The following is a 19658-nucleotide window of genomic DNA, read 5'->3' as shown; positions in this document are numbered from 1 at the left end:
GTTACATGGAGAGTCGGAAGTAGTAGCACATGAGAATCAATGAGCAGTGCCAAACCTAATATAATACTGACTTGTAAGGCACAGCCTAACCTCGCAGCTTGGTAAAACTTAAGGCCTGATAAGTTGCTCATTTTACAGAATCCTGTGTGTTTGCAGAGTGACTGAGACCCAGCCTGAGTGATGATGGCAAGTCTTAATTGATGAACACTGGCATCTATAATAGTTGAAGTCATAAGATGTTAGAATTTTTGAGTTGAGTTGTTAGGGAACTTTTCAAGATTATCCAGTCTCTGGAAAATGTCAAATGGCACTGATTTTTTAGAGCTTTTTTTTTTTTTTTTTTTTAAAAAGAAACATCATAGTTAGGATGTTGCCCTGTGTGTGTTAAAACTTGAAGGTGACTGGGTTAACTTAATTAGGAATTTATTTCTGTTAGCTTGGAAGAAGAATAAGTATTTTTTGAGTAGCTTGTCATGTGTTATAAGAAATACTTTCCCTTTCTTGGAGACGTGGAGCTTCCCTCTTTGGTGTGCTTCCTGGGTCGTGTGGGAGAACTGGGGCCTTCATCTGCCCCACTGGATCTGCTTCAGAGCTGAACCGAGATGAAAGTTCACTGCTGGGGCTTCCAGCCGTCAGCCTGGGTCTGGTACTGGATCCCAGGGAGGAATGTTGTGAAGTGGGGCAATCTTAGTGGAGCATCTTTGGGGGAGGGCCCTGGCTTCAGAGCTCCTCACCTGCCTGCCTCTGAGAGGGCCCTGCTCAGTGTGGACTCTGGAACGCGTCCCTTAGTTGAACTTCTTGAGGACAGTGGGAGAGTCTCCTCCTTACAAACATACTGTAAACTCGTAATAGCCTCCTTTTGAAATCGTGGCCCCATCTGGGACTTCTCTTCCCAGCTGCCTGGGGGCCTTCTTCCTCTACCTGCTTCCCTTCCGCTCACTGCCACGACCTGAATGGTGCCACTCATCAGGGCCTGGGCACCTGTGGCTGTGCTGACAGAACTGGGCGTTCAGCCTGTCCCAGCATCCCGTGAGCCCTGACCAGAATGTCCCTGCCTAGCTGCTGCTTGGGTTCCGGAAGCCCTGCTTCTGGTGCTGTCCCTGGTCACAGGGAGTAGGGAAGTCCCAGTTTCTGTTCCCACTGCTTGAGGTCTGAGTTAGGATCAGATCCTTAGGGGTTTGATTCTGAAGCGCTTGGCACTTCGGGAGAGCAAAGGAGAAAGAACATCACTCTGACATTGTTTGTTTTTCACCTTAAGAACGTGTGCCCCCAGATAAAACAGCCACAACATAAAAACCAGACCAGTCGCCCCACCCGCTTTCTGTAACTTAGGTGTTGGGGTAGCCTGGGAACCTAATGACAACGTGCCTGCAGGAAAAGCTTTCTGAGTCCTGAGCACTGGACTTTTAAATGAAAATTTGGAACACAGTCACAGCTTATTAATAGGGTTATCATTAGTAACTAATTACCATTGAGGCAATAATCTCATTAATAAATTAGAGTATTCCTCTGATGCCCTTAGCACAGTCCATGATATATACAGTAACCTTCAATAAATATCAACTGCTGCTATTACTACCACCACCTGCATTTTTAGGATGGAAAGAGTCATACTTAATATACGTATGCTAATATGAATGATCCATTTAAAAACCACACAATGAAGACTGTGATCGATTCCAAATAGATAGAGGGATTAGTATTCATACGCCTGCTAGAAAACTTGGAAATGCTGGGAGTAATGACAGGTACCCTGAAGATGTGACAGGCCCATCTCAAATCAGCTTACACTTTGGTTAGAGACATAATGTCAACAATCCTGAACCAATAACAGTGAGATTAAATGTAGTTTGTTCATTTGCTCATTCGTTGAATAAGCAAACATTTACTGAGCACTGAGTATGTGCTCAGAAAAGGAAGGGATCAGCTCGTGGTGAATCCTCTGAGGAGGCTTCAGCATGTAGAAGGGATTTTTAAACAGGGAGAGAAGCAGTGGGTGGTAAGTCCAGCAGGAGCAAAGATAGTTTGAGAATTGGGACAGGATACCCTGCGGTCGGTCGCATCACAGGAGGAAATTGTTTTGTCCTTACTTCTAAACCATAAAGAGCATTGTAAAAATAAAGAAAACCAAACCCCTTCAGACCCTTTGATCCTAGATGACAGACTCTGTTGGAGCTAATTCACCAGCCTGCTGGTAAAGTGTGTATCGTCGGGGTATGTTGAAGAAGCAGCTTCATCCAGGCAGCTGGGTCCTGAATGCCCTCTGACCCTGTGCACTCCCATTTGAGTCTTGCAGTTAAGGGCCTGAGCTGCTGGGATCCAAATAAAGATCAGAGGACCTGGTCTCTCTTCTCAAGGACTCAAGCCAGTGTTGCTTGCAAGCGGATCACATATGGCTCAGCGTCTTTAAGTCAGAAGTGGCTGTTTGTAGATGTGTGGAGTGAATGCTGCTGCTTTCCTTCGTCATATTCGTCCTCTTTTGCCAAGATGTTTTTCCATCCTGTTTTTCTTCGAAGAGGTTAAATTTTAATTCTGCCATCAAGTGTCCCTTCCCATGCTTGCGTATTCCCGGCGCTGGTTACGTAGAGGTTTCCATTCTGAGCTGCTGAAGGAATAAAGTCACGTCAGCCTCTCTGGATCGTCTTGAACAGATGTTATAAAGTTTAATTCTAAGGATCAAATTTCTGCTTGACTTAATAATTGTGTTTTTGTTTTATAGATTTTTCTCCTGCATCTCTTCTGTATTAACTATTGTGCTGCCCTGCCCCCTCTCTTTATACACAAATGTTATTAATTTGGGAAAAATACTTAAAGGTTCAAGGGAATTTAATGAGATTTGAATTCTTTTGTGAGCAATTCATCTTTGTTAAAAGACAGGCTATATCATTTCCAAATTACATAGATTTACTGTTAGCTCTCAGGTACTTTTAGACAGCTTTTTCATTATCTTCTTCTCAGAGTTTTCTTTTTCCTCCCCTGTAGAATGATTTAGCAGTTTATTTCCCCTGATAAGCAACATTCTTCTAATTTACTAAAATACACTGTATGAAACATACTTTGATAAAAATCTGTGCGGGCCAGAAAGCTTTCCATTGATCATGGGGAAGGGTGTGTGCGTGTGTGTGTGTGCGCGCGCGCGCGCGTGTGTGTGTGTGTGTGTGTGTGTGTGTGTGTGTGTACTCTCAACGGCACCAGCAATTCCTGGCTTCCTTCAAAGTATTTTGGTCTCTCATTTCAGCCACGATTACAAGTTCATCCGAAAATGATGACCGGAGTGGCTCCAGTTTGGAATGGAATAAGGACGGAAGCCTAAGGTTAGGGGTACAGAAGGGAGTGCTTCATGACCGCAGGGCAGATAATTGCTCCCCAGTGGCAGAAGAGGAGCCCCCTGGGCCAGCGGAGAGTGTGCTGCCCAAAGCCGAAGCCTCAGTTGGAGATGGTCCGGTCCCTTATTCTCAGAGCTCCAGCTCGCTAATAATGCCACGGCCCAACTCAGTTGCAGGTAAGGCCACGCCTCTCCCTGGAAGGGTGATCTCACTGGGTCTGAGGTGCCCCCTGCTCACTCTCTTCACTTGGGAATCTAATCCAGACACAGGCCAAACTTGTGATCATGGGTCAGGCCCTTACCTTTTGTAGGCCTTAGTTTACCCATCTGTAAACATGAGGGTAAACATAAGGCCGCACTTAATGGTCTTTAAGTGACCCTCCCCCCTCTGGAATTCTTTAAATCTAATATTTACACTGTATGGCTCTTTGTGTTTGAGGGAAGAAAGCACCAAAAACTCTGTCCTTGTTTTTTGTTATTTTGAGCCGGAGTTAATTGAGGATTTACAGCTTGGTCAATGGGAATTGTTGTTTAGAATGAGTTTGTTAATATTAGCTCAAAGAATTTCTAATCCAACTTTCAAACTAAGGTTTTGTAACTGAGGCCCATCACACAGATACGAGGTCCAATTTTTGTATAATTCAGTTTCAAGGGAGCTCATAGTTTAAAACACAAGCAGCAGGAAAGAGAGGAAATGAAAATAGGTGAGACAGACGTGCCCTTCAGCAAGATGCGGCAGCCAGAGCTGAGACGAGAGTGCAGAAGTGGTGACTGGTGCTGGGTGACTGGTCAGTGAGTGGTTGTGAGGCAAGGAGACTAGTTCTCAGCGGGTGGGGAAGGGAACTCTGCCTCTGAGCTGTCGTGCCTGCTTTAAGCTCCCAAGTTTCTAAACTCAGTGCTCTTCTGTTGAATTTAGAAGAGGAACTTGTTTTGATCATCTTTGTTACCAATGAGGCCTTTAAATTTCTCCTCTGCCAAGGCCTGGACCCAGGATCTTTCTTCCTACATCAAAGGATTTCTCTGTGATTTTATATTGCTCCTTTGGGATGTGCCAGGCCGCTCTGGTTGTTATTGGGTGTGTTTTACAGTGGAACTCTGAAGCAGCTGATAAATAAATGGCCCTAATGGAAAAGTTCAGAGACACAACTCTTAATTCACTTTCAAAGGGATTTGGCGTGCCTGCCAGAGGGAAGTACTGAGAGCTTTATGCGTATTGAGTGATGATTCTTCCAGAAGCTTTTGTGTCCTCCCACCACCCTCCCACTATCTACGGCATAATATGTTGCACCCAAGGCATTTTAGACCCTTTTTACCTGGATGTGATGAATGGTTCATTTGTATTATCCCAGGACTTCATAGCTTTATTGACTTCAACAAAATAGCAAACTCATATTCAGTTTAATGAAGCTATTTCAAAATTAGGAAACACATTAATAAATTACCTTAACAGTGGTAAAAGGACCCCCTTTCGGGTTATGTTTTCTGCTTGATGTTCTTTTATGGGGTTTCCTGCCACGTGAAGTGACAGTGGGTATGAGCTGAGCGTTTCCAGGAGACTGCAGTGATTACAGAGCAGGCCTTTCTGCTTTCTGCTGTGCTCATTCATTAGCATCTGTGGATGCACTTGAACTGGACCTCCTGTGGAATTGGGAGGGTTTCACCTCTGGTGTTGAGCAGTGGCTGCCCAGCCTAATGGGTTTGCTCATTTCTCCGTGTTGCATATTTTATACACTAAAAACGTATTTTGGAAGGAAATAGGCAAGTGCCTTACATCATAGTAGTATCAATTCTGCTAACAAGCTGGGAGTCTGGTAGATTCTTCATTGCCCACCCTCTTACCCCTAAAGCTGAACCTCAGTTAAGAGGGAATGCCAAGATTTTTCAAGTATCACTGAAAAGAATAAAAGACTCAGGTTATAGACTATATGCAGAGCTGTTTATCTAGGGATTAGAAGGCAGGCTGCTACAAACAGGGCAGCAGGCAACGCTCAGTGTTCGAAGGATTGAAGTAAAATGGGAAGGACCGTATACTGAAATCTCTTGGAAGTGTTTGCATGTCAAGGTCCACGTAAACACAGAGAAATTGCCATTTGATGGGAAAGGTATTTTGGTACACGAGGGCCGAGTAAGGACTAGCAGGTGAAGGAAGGGTGATGCCAGCTTCCCCAAGGGACATGGTTCCCCTGGGGGGTGAGGATATGGAAACAAGTTCCTAAGGCTGCCTGCCTGTACTGTCACTGAGCCTGTCACAAAGAACTGGAGTTGTCGCTTCCGTGTTAACTGTCTCGTACAGCGAAATTTTTTGGTCAAAGATGATGAAAGTAAGTTGGCCAGCTGTGGTGATTGTTTTGCTCTGCAGAGATTTTTCTTTGCAAAAGCATTTGTTGGAGTGGAATTGATTTAGAAAGCTGCAGTCAGGTTATTACTGTATATGCCACATCAAAATGTATGAAGCGGACACCTTATTCCTTCATTAAAAAGCAGAGTGAGAAGCCTTTAAAATGATATCTTGGATAATCCAGAAGTTGGATAATTGGGTTCTACCTGTTTTTAAAAATATTTATTTATTTATTTTGGCTGCGCTGGGTCTTAGTTGTGGCACGTGAGATCTTCGTTGTGGCATCTTTTGTTGTGGCATGCGGACTCTTTTAAAAAAAATTTGAAGATTACTTTATTTTTTTATACAGCATGTTCTTATTAGTTATCTATTTTATACATATTAGTGTATATCTGTCAATCCCAATCTCCCAATTCATCCCACCACCACCACCCCCGATCCGTCCTGCTTTCCCCCCTTGGTGTTCATACGTTTGCTCTCTACATCTGTGTCTCAATTTCTGCCCTGCAAACCAGTTGATCTGTACCATTTTTCTGGGTTCCACATATATGCGTTAATATATGATATTTGTTTTTCTCTTTCTGGCTTACTTCACTCTGTATGACTGTCTCTAGAGCCATCCACATCTCTACAAATGACCCAATTTCGTTCCTTTTTATGGCTGAGTAATTTACTCAGCCACATCATCTTTATCCATTCGCCTGTCGATGGGCATTTAGGTTGCTTGCATGTCCTGGCTATTGTAAATAGTGCTGCAGTGAACATTGGGGTGCATGTGTCTTTTTGAATTACGGTTTTCTCTGGGCATATGCCCAGTAGTGGGATTGCTGGGTCATATGGTAGTTCTATTTTTAGTTTTTTAAGGAACCTCCATACCGTTCTCCATAGTGGCTCTATCAATTTACATTCCCACCAACAGTGCAAGAGGGTTCCCTTTTCTCCACACCCTCTTTAGCATTTATTGCATTTATTGTTTGAAGATTTTTTGATGATGGCCATTCTGACTGGTGTGAGGGGATACCTCATTGCAGTTTTGATTTGCATTTCTCTAATAATTAGTGATGTTGAGCATCCTTTCATGTGCCCCTTGGCCATCTGTATGTCCTCCTTGGAGAGATGTCTGTTTAGGTCTTCTGCCCATTTTTTGATTGGGTTGTTTGTTTGTTTTTTTTTTTATATTGAGCTCCATGAACTGTTTGTATATTTGGGGGATTAATCCTTTGTCTGTTGCTTCATTTGCAAATATTTTCTCCCATTCTTAGTTGCAGCATGTGGGCTTCTTAGTTGCGGCATGTGGGCTTCTTAGTTGCGGCATGCGGGATCTAGTTCCCCCACCAGGGGTCAAACCTGGGCCCCCCCTCCATTGGGAGCGTGGAGTCTTACCCATTGGCTCACCAGGGAGGTCCCTGGGTTCTACCTTTTGGACTACCTGTTTTTGTCTTTTGAAATTCTAAGTGAATCACAGAACACTGTGTTTAGTGTAGGAAGTCAACAAGCAAAATTACCAACCAATTTTCTTGAAACTCTAACTGGTAATTGCCCTGGACTTAATGGTATTTACCTTTGATAGGTTAATCCATGGTGTTTCAACAGATGTTTCCCTTTGCTCAGCTTAGAGAAGTCTCCCTGTGCTTCTCACTCCACCTACTCCACCCCATCCCCTTTTCCCCCCAAAAAAACCCTCTGTCCTGCAGCGTCTTAAAATGTACCTCTCACCCAGATGTTAGACACAATGTATGTATGCAGTGAGTATAAATTAATTATAATTAATTTAACTGTAGGGATACTAGCAGTAGGTTTATTGCAGCATGAAATTATTGTTTCCTCTCTGATTTTTCTGGGCCCTGTATAGCGTTCAGGCTTTTGAAAGCACTTACTGTTAAATACCAGAAGCGAACTAATTTTTGTAGTGTCCGAGCATCCGTAGGCACGTGTGAGAGGACAGCACGTCAGCCTAGTCACCTGATCAGCTGGGTGGGCGTCTCCTGGGTGCGGTGCTAAGCAGCTGCAGCGTCACTGCTGCTCCTTTTCCATCCCTCTCAGTGGCTGTGATGATACCTTAGAAAGCAGAGGGAGCTGGCAGCTGGGGGCTTGCAGCCCATTTGAGCAGTGGTCCATTTCAAAGCAGCATATTCATGTTTTAAATAGAGCTCTGGAGTTGCTGGGGCCGCTCTGTTGCTTGCTTCAGAGCTGAAGCTGTGGTGACTGGATATCTGAAAAGAGGCATTCAAAACCCCACTGTCTTCTGCCTCTGTGTCAAACTAGGGCTTTTTTGCAACCCTTTCTTTGGCATGCCCTTCATAGTCTCTTCTTCTTAAACCTGTCCATTGTTACGAGATTATGAACTGAATGTCATGTTTTGACGGGTTAGGGTGGAAAGGCAAACGGGAAACCTTTGGAGGCTGCGGGCGTCTTTGTGCCCTCCGGGGCTGAAGCAGCAGCCGGTCAGGCAGTCGTGGCTCTTCCAGCTCTAAACTGAACCAGCTTGTGGATTGTTCTACCTCAGCCTTCAACATGTGCGTTTATTCACAGTGAGGCGTGCTGAGGAGGGGGGCATTTGCAGAGGCCCGAGTCAGAGTCCCAGGTCCCAGGTGGGAACCTGGAAATATGTTCCAAGCTATATTATTATAGGGAGCCAGGGTGATGGTTGTGGTCCTTGCGGCCCTCTGAGAAGTTTCACATGCCCTGGTTGTGAAGGACCTGGAGAGAAGCTAGAGGTTGCCATTGGATTCCCATAATTTAGGCCCATTTGGACGTCCTGCATAAGGAGTTAGCCGAGTCTTTCTAACAGGAAAGTTTTGTGTTGCATATTGACATAACGTGTACGGGGTGTGTGAACAGGCTGTGGGTGTGCACTGAAGAAGCATCAGTGTGTGCTTTTTTAGAGTCAAGGTGTCTGATCCTTCTCCATGGCCTGGGAAGGTGAGTAGGGCACATGGTTGATTGCCCTTTGGAGACTGCAGCAAGAGGGGACACATCATCACAGAGGCAGGCCATGGAGCCACGCAGGTGCCTGTTGAAGGAATGAGAGGAGGTGGTGCTAACAGTGAGGAAGCAAAGGACCGAGGCCTTAGGAGGGGAAGTAAGGAAGGGCCTAGGTCGGGCAGGTGGTCCTGGTCGGTGGTCGGCAGCTGGGCCAGAGCCCGTGGGGTAGCCAGAGGGTTTTCAGCAGGCAGATGGCCCAACTTGACTTCTGTCCCTCCAGCGTTTGTTGCACTAATGATTTCACCAGTCCTTAGAAGCCTTAGCCCTGGGAATATGAGTCCCTCTCCCCCGTCATTTACCCTCAAATGATAACATGTATTTTATCATCCTGTAAGATAATCATATGTCTAGGATTGTCGGTACTTTATAATTGGACTACTTAACCCACGAACCAAATTAGGTTTATTTTTATTTAGATTTTTCTCATTGTGACCTAGGATGTGTATGTAAATAAGAGGAGGTTCCCTTTTTTTAAGGCAGAAACACGTACTGTATATTTGCTTTAAAGACTTGCTAAGAATTAACAAAATTATTTTGTACTGATTATTTTTATAATTGAACTGATGTATGCTTCAGTTAATGATCCTTAATGCTTTTTAACAGGTAGCTCTGTGCTATGAGTCTTATTGATTTGGTCAGAGGTAAATGTGATTACTTATTTTTAGAATTAAAAAATGCATACATAGATGTAATATAATATATAATCTATAACGTATACATAAAAATTTGAAGCTTTCTGGTAAAGTCCACTCGGCTACTTTTACCGCCAAAAGCTGACTTTTAGGGTTCTGAGCACTGTGGAATTGTCCGTGCAGAATCTGCTCACTTAGTTAACAAGGTTGGAATTCCAGCAACAGCAGAAGGCTCCCTGGAGCTGCAGAGAAGACAGGTCACCATGCTGCGTGTTTGCAGTCAGTACTGAAGCTTTACTGAGTGACCCTCGATTGTCAGTTTTCTTCATAAGATTTTTTGGTGAGGTCTGTCTCTTTCCAGGAGTAATGGAGACTCCTGGCAACCACATCAACGTGACTTTGACTCAAGAATGAGGAGCACTTAGTTTTGTCCACTTTTCAGTTAACGACATTGCCGGAAAAATTAACTGGGGTAGGCAAACAAAACCAAAATCACCCTGAAGTAAGTTTTGTTGAAAGCCTGAAATGAATTGCTTAGTAATTTATAATTTATAGTAGTTTGGGTATGATATTAAACTCAACTTTGAAGAGACTAAACTTCAGTTTAATATTACAGCGACGAGCTCAACCAAATTGGAAGATCTGAGTTATTTAGACGGACAGAGAAATGCTCCCCTTCGGACATCAATTAGGTTACCGTGGCACAATACGGCCAGAGGCAGGGCACAGGAAGTTAAAGGTATTTATCTTTGCATCCGCTGTGATCATGGCTATGATGAGCTCATTCACTAAATACGGAAAGTCTGTGGTAACCAGCACTCAAGCCAGCTGTTTTAAAAACATGCTATGAAGTGTGTATGCGAAAAGTTTATCTTTTAGTAAGGTGTGCTAGGAGGCCATCCTTAACAGTTTTGGGGCTTCTTCCTTATAGTATGTGATTAACTTGCTTCTGGAGTTGAAAAACTATTCTGCAATACGTTGTTTTGAAGTGAGGAGTCCTTTAACACTCACTAGATTTTTTTGGTCGTCAACAAAGAATCGGCTTTGTTACAGTTCCTTGGGCTGTATGGGCCACCTCCTGCTTCTTCTACCCGTAGTGCACAGTTGGGTGGCCAATGATCTCACCATAAGGGGCGCAAAGCACCACCACACCCTGATAAGAGCTGGGACTCTGTCTCCAGGGACGATGCATTTCCATTTTATTCCTATAGGAGTGGAAGAAACATGTCTCAAGTACTGTTTCAGATAAACTGATGAGACATGGTTTGGTCCCTTCACTACTTTCTCTAATCCTCTGTGTGTCTCTCTTGAGTCATGAAAATAACTTAGAAGCATGAAAGGACTAGAAAGTCATTTTAATAGGACCCTTTGTAAGGCCAATAGGGTACGATAAATGAGGTATTAGGAAGTATTACTGGAACCAAACTGGTAATATTAATACTTCCAGATCCCTTGTGTTGTAAAACTAAAGTCTGTGCTAAAAGTAACATACAAGCAATGATAAACTGAGTTTTTTAGTGTATAAAATTATGTCATTCTTCTAAAATAATGATCTTTTCTTTTTTTCTAAGCACGATTTGCTCCCTACAAGCCGCAAGACATTTTGTTGAAACCCCTGTTGTTCGAAGTACCGAGCATAACTACAGACTCTGTGTTTGTGGGAAGGGATTGGCTCTTTCACCAGATAGAAGAAAACTTGAGGAACACAGAACTGACAGAAAACAGAGGAGCCGTGGTTGTCGGAAACGTGGGCTTTGGGAAGACGGCGATCATTTCTAAGCTGGTGGCACTGAGCTGCCACGGAAGCCGCATGAGGCAGATTGCTTCCAACAGCCCCAGTTCATCACCGAAAAGTGTGTCCCTGTTTAACTGCTTGTCTAGTTTATTATATTACTGTACGATAGATGGAGGAAACTGCTGTTGGGATAGACATAAATTCCCCATTTTCCTCAAGTTGTCCCAGCTGCTGTATCAGGTTGGCGATTGTATGCTGGAGAACTATCAATAGTTATCTCTCATGGTCCTCTGTGGCTATAACCTGGCTTGAGGCCAGCCCTCCCTGGTGTTCTCCCAACTGTCAGGTCTGTCCCCCTCTTGATGTGGGCAGTGAGGCCTGATCAGATGCTCTGGGGAATGCAGGGTCCTAAAACTGAGCGGGTTAGACTTCTGGCGCAGCAAGCCAGAAGGAGTCTGCGCAGAATCCGTTCACACCCTATTTCCCACAGCCTTTGTCTTCTATGCCAGATTTACCAAAAGTACAAAAACTAACCTAAAATCAGGAGTAGCCAAATAGTTGACTATGCTTAGCTTACTTTATATGTAAAAAAAAGACAGTGTCTCTAACACTTGGTAAACAGGGACAAGTGAGCCAGGAAAGGTTTTTTGTTTTTTTAAACCCAAAGGAACGTAATAAAGGAAACCAGAAACAGCAGTTCTCCTGGGAGGGCACCTGGAAGGCGGAAGACAGGGCTGAGAGGGAGCCTTGTATCCCCATTTGGGCTTTTGCATTTGTTACCATGTTCACTCATTACCCGTTAAAATACTTTCTGGGTCCGACCAAGAAATATGTTCAATATTCCACCCTATCCTTGTTGTAAATAATGAAACTAGTCTCTTTGCTGCAGCTTCAGATTCCTCCCAGGATCTTCCTTTCACTCCATTGCTTTCACCAAGTTCTTCTACAAGTGGTATCAATGCAGCTAAACCCCCCCCTGGGTCTGGGTCTGATACTCCAGAGAACCAGAGACCAAGAGAGGATGCAGTGAAATACCTCGCTTCTAAGGTAATCTGCTCCTGATCTCTGGGAGCCTTCCAAAGAGAGAGGCTTGCTAGTTTGCCTTTTGAGAAATGAATTTTAAAAAGGGATCTTAAAACAGAGACAAGGGTTACTTAATGCGAAAGTGTAGCTTTTGATAAAATTGTGGTAGAGTACGCCAGATAAAAGGTATTAATGAAAATTAGTATCTTAGGACACTGGCAGTAGACTTTTATTCCTCCTAAACAATGGATTGAAAGAGTTCCTCAAAGCAGCCAGAGGTATCATTGCACTTGCCACAAATCCATCCTTATAAGCATGTGTCCTCCTTCATTGCGTATGAGAGCAGGAGATTGGGAGCCTTTAACCCAGTGACCCAGGGCTCCGCCCCACCTGCACTCTGTTGCCTAGAGCCCTTGGTTCCAAGTGTCTTTCTGTCAGAGGTGTTTTGTGATGTTGTAAGAGACTTGGCCAATTTTCCCTTCCTAGATTCATGGTCAGTCATGATCCTTCTGAAATGTTCTATCTGCTTGACATCTGGCACAGGTTCATAAGCTGCCCTCCTGCATTGAAGCGGTTACACCTCTCATTCCTGGTGAGCCACTTGGGTCTCCTGGGGCAGCAGTGGCGTGAGTTGGTGGAGCTGGAGAACCACCAGGGGTGGACAGCGGTGAGAAGCATCTAGCGAGGAAAGCCCCTGGGGTGAGGTTGGTGCAGGGGAACTGAAAGGAAAGCTCCTCTGCCCCAGGTCCCTTCTCCTCGCTTCTGCTTCCCAGATGAGGGCCGTTCCTCACCCAGCATGGGCAGCCCTGATGCCCTGACCACTGATTCGGGGCAGTCCTCTGGTCATGAGTGGGTGATCTGAGATGAGGGATGTAGTGCAGACGTCAAAGCCACCCCGTGACAGTGATTTTTCAAACCACTTTGTGACCCATAATGTGAAATACATGTTACACTAAACACCTGATACTCACACACAGCATCACACACCCAACTGAAGAAAAAGCATTATAAGATTACACTTATTCTTACATCCTATAAAATTCACTGTATTAAATTAAAAAAAGAAAAACTTTTATGGCTCCAAATTGGTTTCATCGCCCACTGTTGGATTGCCAAACACCATGCTAGGTGGACTGTGGTACTAGCTCATTGGTGGTTCGTACAAGCTCACAGGTCCTCTTGCGTTGCAGCTAATCTCTTTCCAGGTGAGAGGCGAAGAGCTGTCAGCTTTCCTCTGAGTGTCGATGATAAATTTAATAAAAACGAGAAGTCACAGGGCAGTTCCAAATTGGAACTGCTTTTTGGAACTTGCCCCTTGCTTTTTAAGAGTCTACAGACCAGGAATCGAATCCCAGATATTCCATTGACTGTCTGTCACCCTGGCGAGTCATTCAACCTGTCTGTGTGCTGCCCTCACCTCTGAACCGTAGCTAGTGGTTCTTGTCCTACTTATGTAGGGGTTGTAGGGCTGAGTGGGACAGCAGTGTCGCAAACCCTTCTGAAAAACATAAAGCACTTTACATGAGGTGTTTTGACCTTTTGCACCCCCCTTACCTTGTACGTATATGCCTCCATTCATCCTCGTTTGGGACAGTCTCAGATTCTCCATTGATCGGCAGTGTGCCTCTCCTCTCAAGACAGTGCCGCATTTGGTACTTCCCTGTGGGTCTCTCTCATGACTAGCCTGTTGCCACTTCAAATCCATCGCAACAAAAAGGATCCTCTCGGTGCTTGGGCAGGACCCTCCCTCCTCCTATGTGTCCCTTTGCAAGATAGGCAGGAATTTGGTAGTGTCTGATGTTGATCCTTCAGACAGTGTTGCTGTTGAAGTTCTCCATGGTGTCGCTGGCGGCGGCCCTCCTGCCAGGGAGAGGAAGCAGCTGTGACTTGAGAGCCTGGCTTTCATTGCCACCAATTTTATCTGCTTTTTGGGGGCCGCACATGAGTTCCCCAAGGAGATGCTGCTGTTTTTGAAAACAGAAATGTAGTGAATATGGTACTTGTGGATGTCGAGAACGTCGGGGTTGCTTGGAATTGTTTCAAGCCAGGGTGGGCTTTAAGTTTTGTGAATGACTTTTATGAGTTTATATTCAATACAGAGTAACTTGTGCTGATCTTAGTGCCGGTCAAGACGGACTTGTGGCTGCAAGTAAAAGTCGGCCTGAAATTTGCCAAACTTCAGAATTCCTCCCAAACTAAAGGGATAACTGGATCAATTAAGCTAAATAATGACTCAGTCTTGGGGAATAGAAGCAACGTTTCTTGTTACCTCAGAGAACGGGAAAATGGCATCCCTGATGGAGAGCCCGCAGGGTGCCGTGTGAAGAGGATGAGGCGATGCTGACCACTCTGCTTCTTCTGCAGGTCGTGGCCTACCACTACTGCCAGGCCGACAACACCTACACGTGCCTGGTGCCCGAGTTCGTGCACAGCATCGCCGCTCTGCTCTGCCGGTCCCATCAGCTGGCCGCCTACCGAGACCTGCTGATAAGGGAGCCCCAGCTCCAGAGCGTGCTGAGCCTCAGGTCCTGTGTGCAGGACCCAGTGGCCGCGTTCAAGAGGGGTGTGCTGGAGCCACTCGCAAGCCTGAGACACGGTACCTCCCAGCAGCCACCCGTATCCTCCCTCTCCCCAGGACAGTCCTCAGAAGCGGGGTGGGGGTCCGCTTGACTCTGGGGTACGAGTGCAGTGGGCCCAGGGAGGATGTGAGTACATCTCTCCTCCCCTTCCTCAGAACCGTCTCCGCAGGGCTCCTCCTGGCTCCACTCCAGATGGCCTTGTTTTCAATTTTATATCTCTAGTGAGAATTCACTCCGCGGTTGAACATTTCCAAAGTAGCTAATTTGTAACCATAGGTTCCTTAGATGACTTGCTGTCTAGGAACTGCTGCCTGCATATTTTGCACTCCTAAGGCGCAGGGGTGTAAGTTGATTGTCTGGGGAACTTGCCGGCATGTTTTTCCAGGGGCCTCTGCTCAGTTGAACCTGAAGCTGTTTCTAGAAGTGTCCGTTTGGCTTTTTTGCCCTTGAATCTTCTCCACAGTAGGGGCGTTAGTGATATTATGGCCCTTTGACTTTCCATCTTCCCTCCCCCCTTCTGCTTTTCACCTTTTGAGCTAGTTTACCTGCCTACGTAGCACTTCTGCCAGATGGTGCCAGAGAGAGGGAATTGAAACAGATATGTCGTCATTGCACCTCATCCCTGGGCAGAAAGTTGGCACTAATGAATAGAAAACTAGATTCGGGCTTGGAGGAGTCTCTGCAGCAGAGTTCTCGCCTCCATTGGCTGTGTGCCTCGGACGGGATGCTTTGCCCTTTGAGGGTCAGATTTCCTCGCCAGAATCCATCCAGGGAGCTCTAGGCGGGGTTGCGGGGTGGGGAAACCTAGAGTCTTTGGCAGGTTTCATCTCGGTCCGTGTTGGTTATCTTTGCTGTAGCTCTCCCCAGTGACAGGAGTTTCTGAAGAGCTAAGTGTATCATACACAGGGGTGAGATTCTGCTGATGTGTGTAATACAGTACGTTTCTGAAAACTGTTTGGTGAGAATTGGTTTTCTTTAGGCTCTGCGCTCTGGTTTTCATTACAAATTTAATAGAAAGCATGCTTCTGTGAAAACCATGTCTTCTGCCATATGTGAACCTTTTTAGTTTTCCTTACACTTTAAATTGTGCATTAAAATACACTGGGGGGGGTGCTATCTTATAGAAATGTATAATTTCCTAATTAAAAAAAAATTCTTTTCTCCTTTAGAGCAGAAAATTCCTGCAGAAGAGTACATTATTTTGATAGATGGTTTAAACGAAGCTGAGTTTCATAAACCTGATTACGGAGATACACTGTCTTCATTTATTACCAAGATTATTTCTAAATTCCCTGCGTGGTTGAAGTTGATTGTGACTGTAAGAGCGAATTTTCAGGTAAAAGAGAGTTCTCACATGTCTTTCCAAGACCCCAAACCCCAATGTTACAGTTTTTACAATTACGATTTTAGATGAATGCTAACAGCTTCAACTGTTGTCAACCATTTAGCTGCTGAATCGAAAACTGTATTAGAGCTTTGACATATTAGTGCACAGAGCTCTAAACAGGAAAACTCTGACCTTTTTACCCCCAAGGCACATTTATCAGGATGTCAAGTGAGTTTCTTATTATCATCAAGCTGTACTTGTGCTTCTAAAATAGAAGTATCTCGCCCTGGTTCACCATAACTCAGTTTGGGGGGGCTCTTTGAGGCGCCTGGCTAACAGGTCTACCAGATTTTAAAGTTATTCCTGCTTGTAGTTATTTGTATGGGTTTGTAGTGGGACTTTGTTTTTTTTGTTTTTTGGTTTTTTTTGTTTGTTTGTTTGTTTTAATGAAGGGAAAAGGGAGGGATGAAGGAGAAAGATTTTTAAGGCCTATTCTGAATAAAAGCCTAGTTTTTCATAAAACTTAGACATGAGGTAACGCTTGCAGCGAGATGAAGAGTGTTTTTTTTTCTTTTTTAAATTCTCTTCCTCATCTGTCCCCCCATTTAAACCCTAAAATTGTATCTTAACAGCCATTGACTCCTTCCCTCCTATCCATTTTTAGTAAAGACACGAGACATTAGATTCTGATCTTTTCCCTTTTAGGATATTTATCTTAAAATAGCATTTGGGTTCTTTCTTTCCTCCTTAAAAGTAGAATTAGACCTCATTCGAACTTGGTGTTTGTTTTTATGGACGTTTGATCCATACACTTTTCAGTCATTTTTCACACAGCGAGCAGAATCTGGCAGTCAGCAGCACAGAAGCAGGAGTCCTGTGTTTTACATGCGAGCTGTGTAAGTTTTCAGAGGCTCCGTTAGCATCTGTGTAAAATGGGGGGGGGTGCGGTAATTGTCCTCAGCCTATCTCCTACGACTGTCACATTCAATGAGGACATGTACTTAGCTACTTCACAAATGATAGAGGGATTTAAAAAAAAAAAAACCTCATCTCTGCTGTTAGGTGTCAGGACAATGCTTATCTGTGGGATGGCAAAGGGACACGGGGCTTCTGGGAGCTGGCAATGTTCTTTGTCTACCTGCTGGTCCCACAGGTATATTTGACTTTGTGGAAGTGACTGACGCTGTGCAGTTAGGATTTGTGCACCTCTGTGTATCGCACTTCAATTTAAGTTTACCAAAAAACAGCAACTACAGAAAACCAAAATGACAGTGGGCTCTACGAATGTCCAGCAGCTTGGTTACGGCAGGCTGTCACTGGAGCCCAGCCTGGGGGCAGTTTCAGATGTCCCAGTTGGGTTATGCAGCCCCAGTATCTAATGCACAGTGAAGGATGCCTCTCGTCTGGCCACGGTCTTAGACGTACGGCGTTGGTTTGTGTCTGTCCTTGTTATTATAAGCAGTTGCACAGTGTAAAGATTACGGGTATCAAGTCACCTGGGGGTCTCACTGCCCCTTTGCTGGTGCAGCCAGGCTGCCGCCATCTGCTTGAGGCTCTTCCATCTCTCTTGGCTCTGCGTCCTCGGATGAGGACCTCAGGAAAGCCTTTTCTGATTTGATCTCGCATCAGGAATTTCTTTCACATAAGCCTTTTATCTTCAGTTTATCCTATTACATGTTTTAATACAAAACAATGAGTCCCTGTAATCCGTGAAAATCCTCCTTGAAAGGAAACCAGTGGATCTGGTTTGAAATGCAGCTGACGTGAAAAAGAAAGCTCTGTGGAGTGGCACTGGGCGTCTCATTCTTTTGCAGGAAATCGTGAGCAAGCTGCCATTCGTCAAGCTGTCCTTAGATGACTTCCCAGACAACAAGGACATCCACAGCGACCTGCACGCCTACGTCCAGCACAGGGTCCACAGCAGCCAGGACATCCTCAGCAACATCTCTCTGAACAGCAAGGCCGACGCCGCCCTCATCGGGAAAGTGAGCAGCCACCTGGTGCTGCGGAGCCTCGGCTCCTACCTGTACCTCAAACTCACCTTGGACCTCTTCCAGAGGGGACACCTGGTCATCAAGAGCGCCAGCTACAAGGTGGTGCCCGTGTCGCTGTCTGAGCTCTACCTGCTGCAGTGCAACATGAAGTTCATGACCCAGTCCGCCTTTGAGAGAGCGCTGCCCATTTTAAACGTGGCTCTCGCGTCCCTCCACCCCATGACCGACGAGCAGATCTTCCAGGCGATTAATGCCGGCCACATCCAAGGGGAGCAGGGCTGGGAGGACTTTCAGCAGAGGATGGATGCCCTCTCCTGCTTCCTCATTAAGAGGCGAGACAAAACCCGCATGTTCTGCCACCCGTCCTTCAGGGAGTGGCTCGTGTGGAGAGCAGATGGTGAAAACACGGCCTTCCTGTGTGAACCCAGGTACGACGGGCAGCTCTGTGCAGGGAGTCTGATGTGTGACTGGGGAAGGGATTCCAAACACTAGTTGTGCTCTTTAACAGAAAGACAGTACAGCATGAATAATTCAGGAAGGGTGATGGAAAATTCTCTCTGCTGCTACAACAAAAGCTTCCTTCCTTTGATTGCTGGAATTTTAGGACTCCTCAGTACATTTGGACGAAAGAGAAGCTCGGCAGTGCCCGGGCCATATTTCTCTGGTGATTCACTTCTAGATCCCTGCCCCCTTGCACATGGGTCACCCGTGGGAGAGTGTGGCATTAGCTGCAGGGAACAGCGGGCTTCCTTCGAGCCTGTTCACGGCTCAGTTTCTTCACCAGAGGGTCTGTGGACTGTCTCGCATCCTCGGCGCTGCCACTCCCCCACCCCTTGAGCTTGTGGCATCTTGTCCCAGAGATCTGATGTGTCTGTGGGCCCAGAGGGCAGCACAGCCATCACGTCTGGCCTCCTCGTTTTGCATTTGTGTTCTGCACTATGTAACAGACTGGGATTTGGGGTCGGGAGGATTCAGGTTCAGAGCTCAGATGCCCCACTTACAAGATGGCGATGGGGCACCTGCATCCGGGGAGTCAGAGGTTCCACTGAGGCTTTGTAGCAGGTCTGGGCCAGGATGCAGGTCTCCTCACCGCCCAGGGGAGGAGACGGGTGGGAAGCCTGCCTGCCCTGTGGCATATGGTGCCAGTCAGGGTGAAGGACTGGGTGCTTCAAGGTGCGAACGCTCTCAGTAAGGGTGTGTTCATGTCCACCACCTCTCCCTGGCCCTGGCCTTGGCCGACATCATTGCTGTCTTTTTTTTTTTTTTTTGGCTGCGTTGGGTCTTCATTGCTGAGCGTGGGCTACTCTTCATTGCCGTGTGTGGGCTTCTCATTGCGGCGGCTTCTCTTGTTGGGGAGCACGGGCTCTAGGTGCGTGGGCTTCAGTAGTTGTGGCACGTGGGCTCAGTAGTTGTGGCTTGCAGGCTCTAGAGCGCAGGCTCAGTAGTTGTGGCGCACGGACTTAGTTGCTCCACGGCGTGTGGGATCTTCCCAGACCAGGGCTCGAACCTACGTTCCCTGCATTGGCAGGTGGATTCTTAACCACTGTGTCACCAGGGAAGTCCATCATTTCTGTCTTGAATGGCTTCTGCCCTCTGTGAGTCAGAATTGCTCTCAGCCTCGTGTAAGAGGTCTGACAAGCTGCTAAACCGTCTGCTTTGGGCTGGACTGGACCTTGCGTCAGATGCTGGGGCCAGAGATGAAATGAATATGCACTTGTGG

General features: G+C 45.8%; 1 protein-coding gene across 1 annotated transcript in view; it reads left to right on the top strand.

Moving 5' to 3' along the window:
- TANC1 (tetratricopeptide repeat, ankyrin repeat and coiled-coil containing 1) overlaps positions 1–19658 on the top strand; it is a 229711-nt gene that overhangs the window by 163388 nt on the left and 46665 nt on the right. The window contains exons 8-14 of the mRNA XM_082658840.1: positions 3239–3502; positions 9897–10019; positions 10852–11133; positions 11905–12062; positions 14403–14634; positions 15787–15953; positions 17759–18366. Coding sequence (XP_082514966.1) covers positions 3239–3502; positions 9897–10019; positions 10852–11133; positions 11905–12062; positions 14403–14634; positions 15787–15953; positions 17759–18366 — 1834 coding nt within the window. The remainder of the gene's footprint in view (positions 1–3238; positions 3503–9896; positions 10020–10851; positions 11134–11904; positions 12063–14402; positions 14635–15786; positions 15954–17758; positions 18367–19658) is intronic.

The sequence above is a fragment of the Grampus griseus genome, assembly GCF_964374135.1.
Source record: "Grampus griseus genome assembly, chromosome: 7".
NCBI lineage: Eukaryota > Metazoa > Chordata > Mammalia > Artiodactyla > Delphinidae > Grampus > Grampus griseus.
Note: the sequence above shows the minus strand (reverse complement) of the source record. Positions and strands in the feature narration are given on the sequence as shown.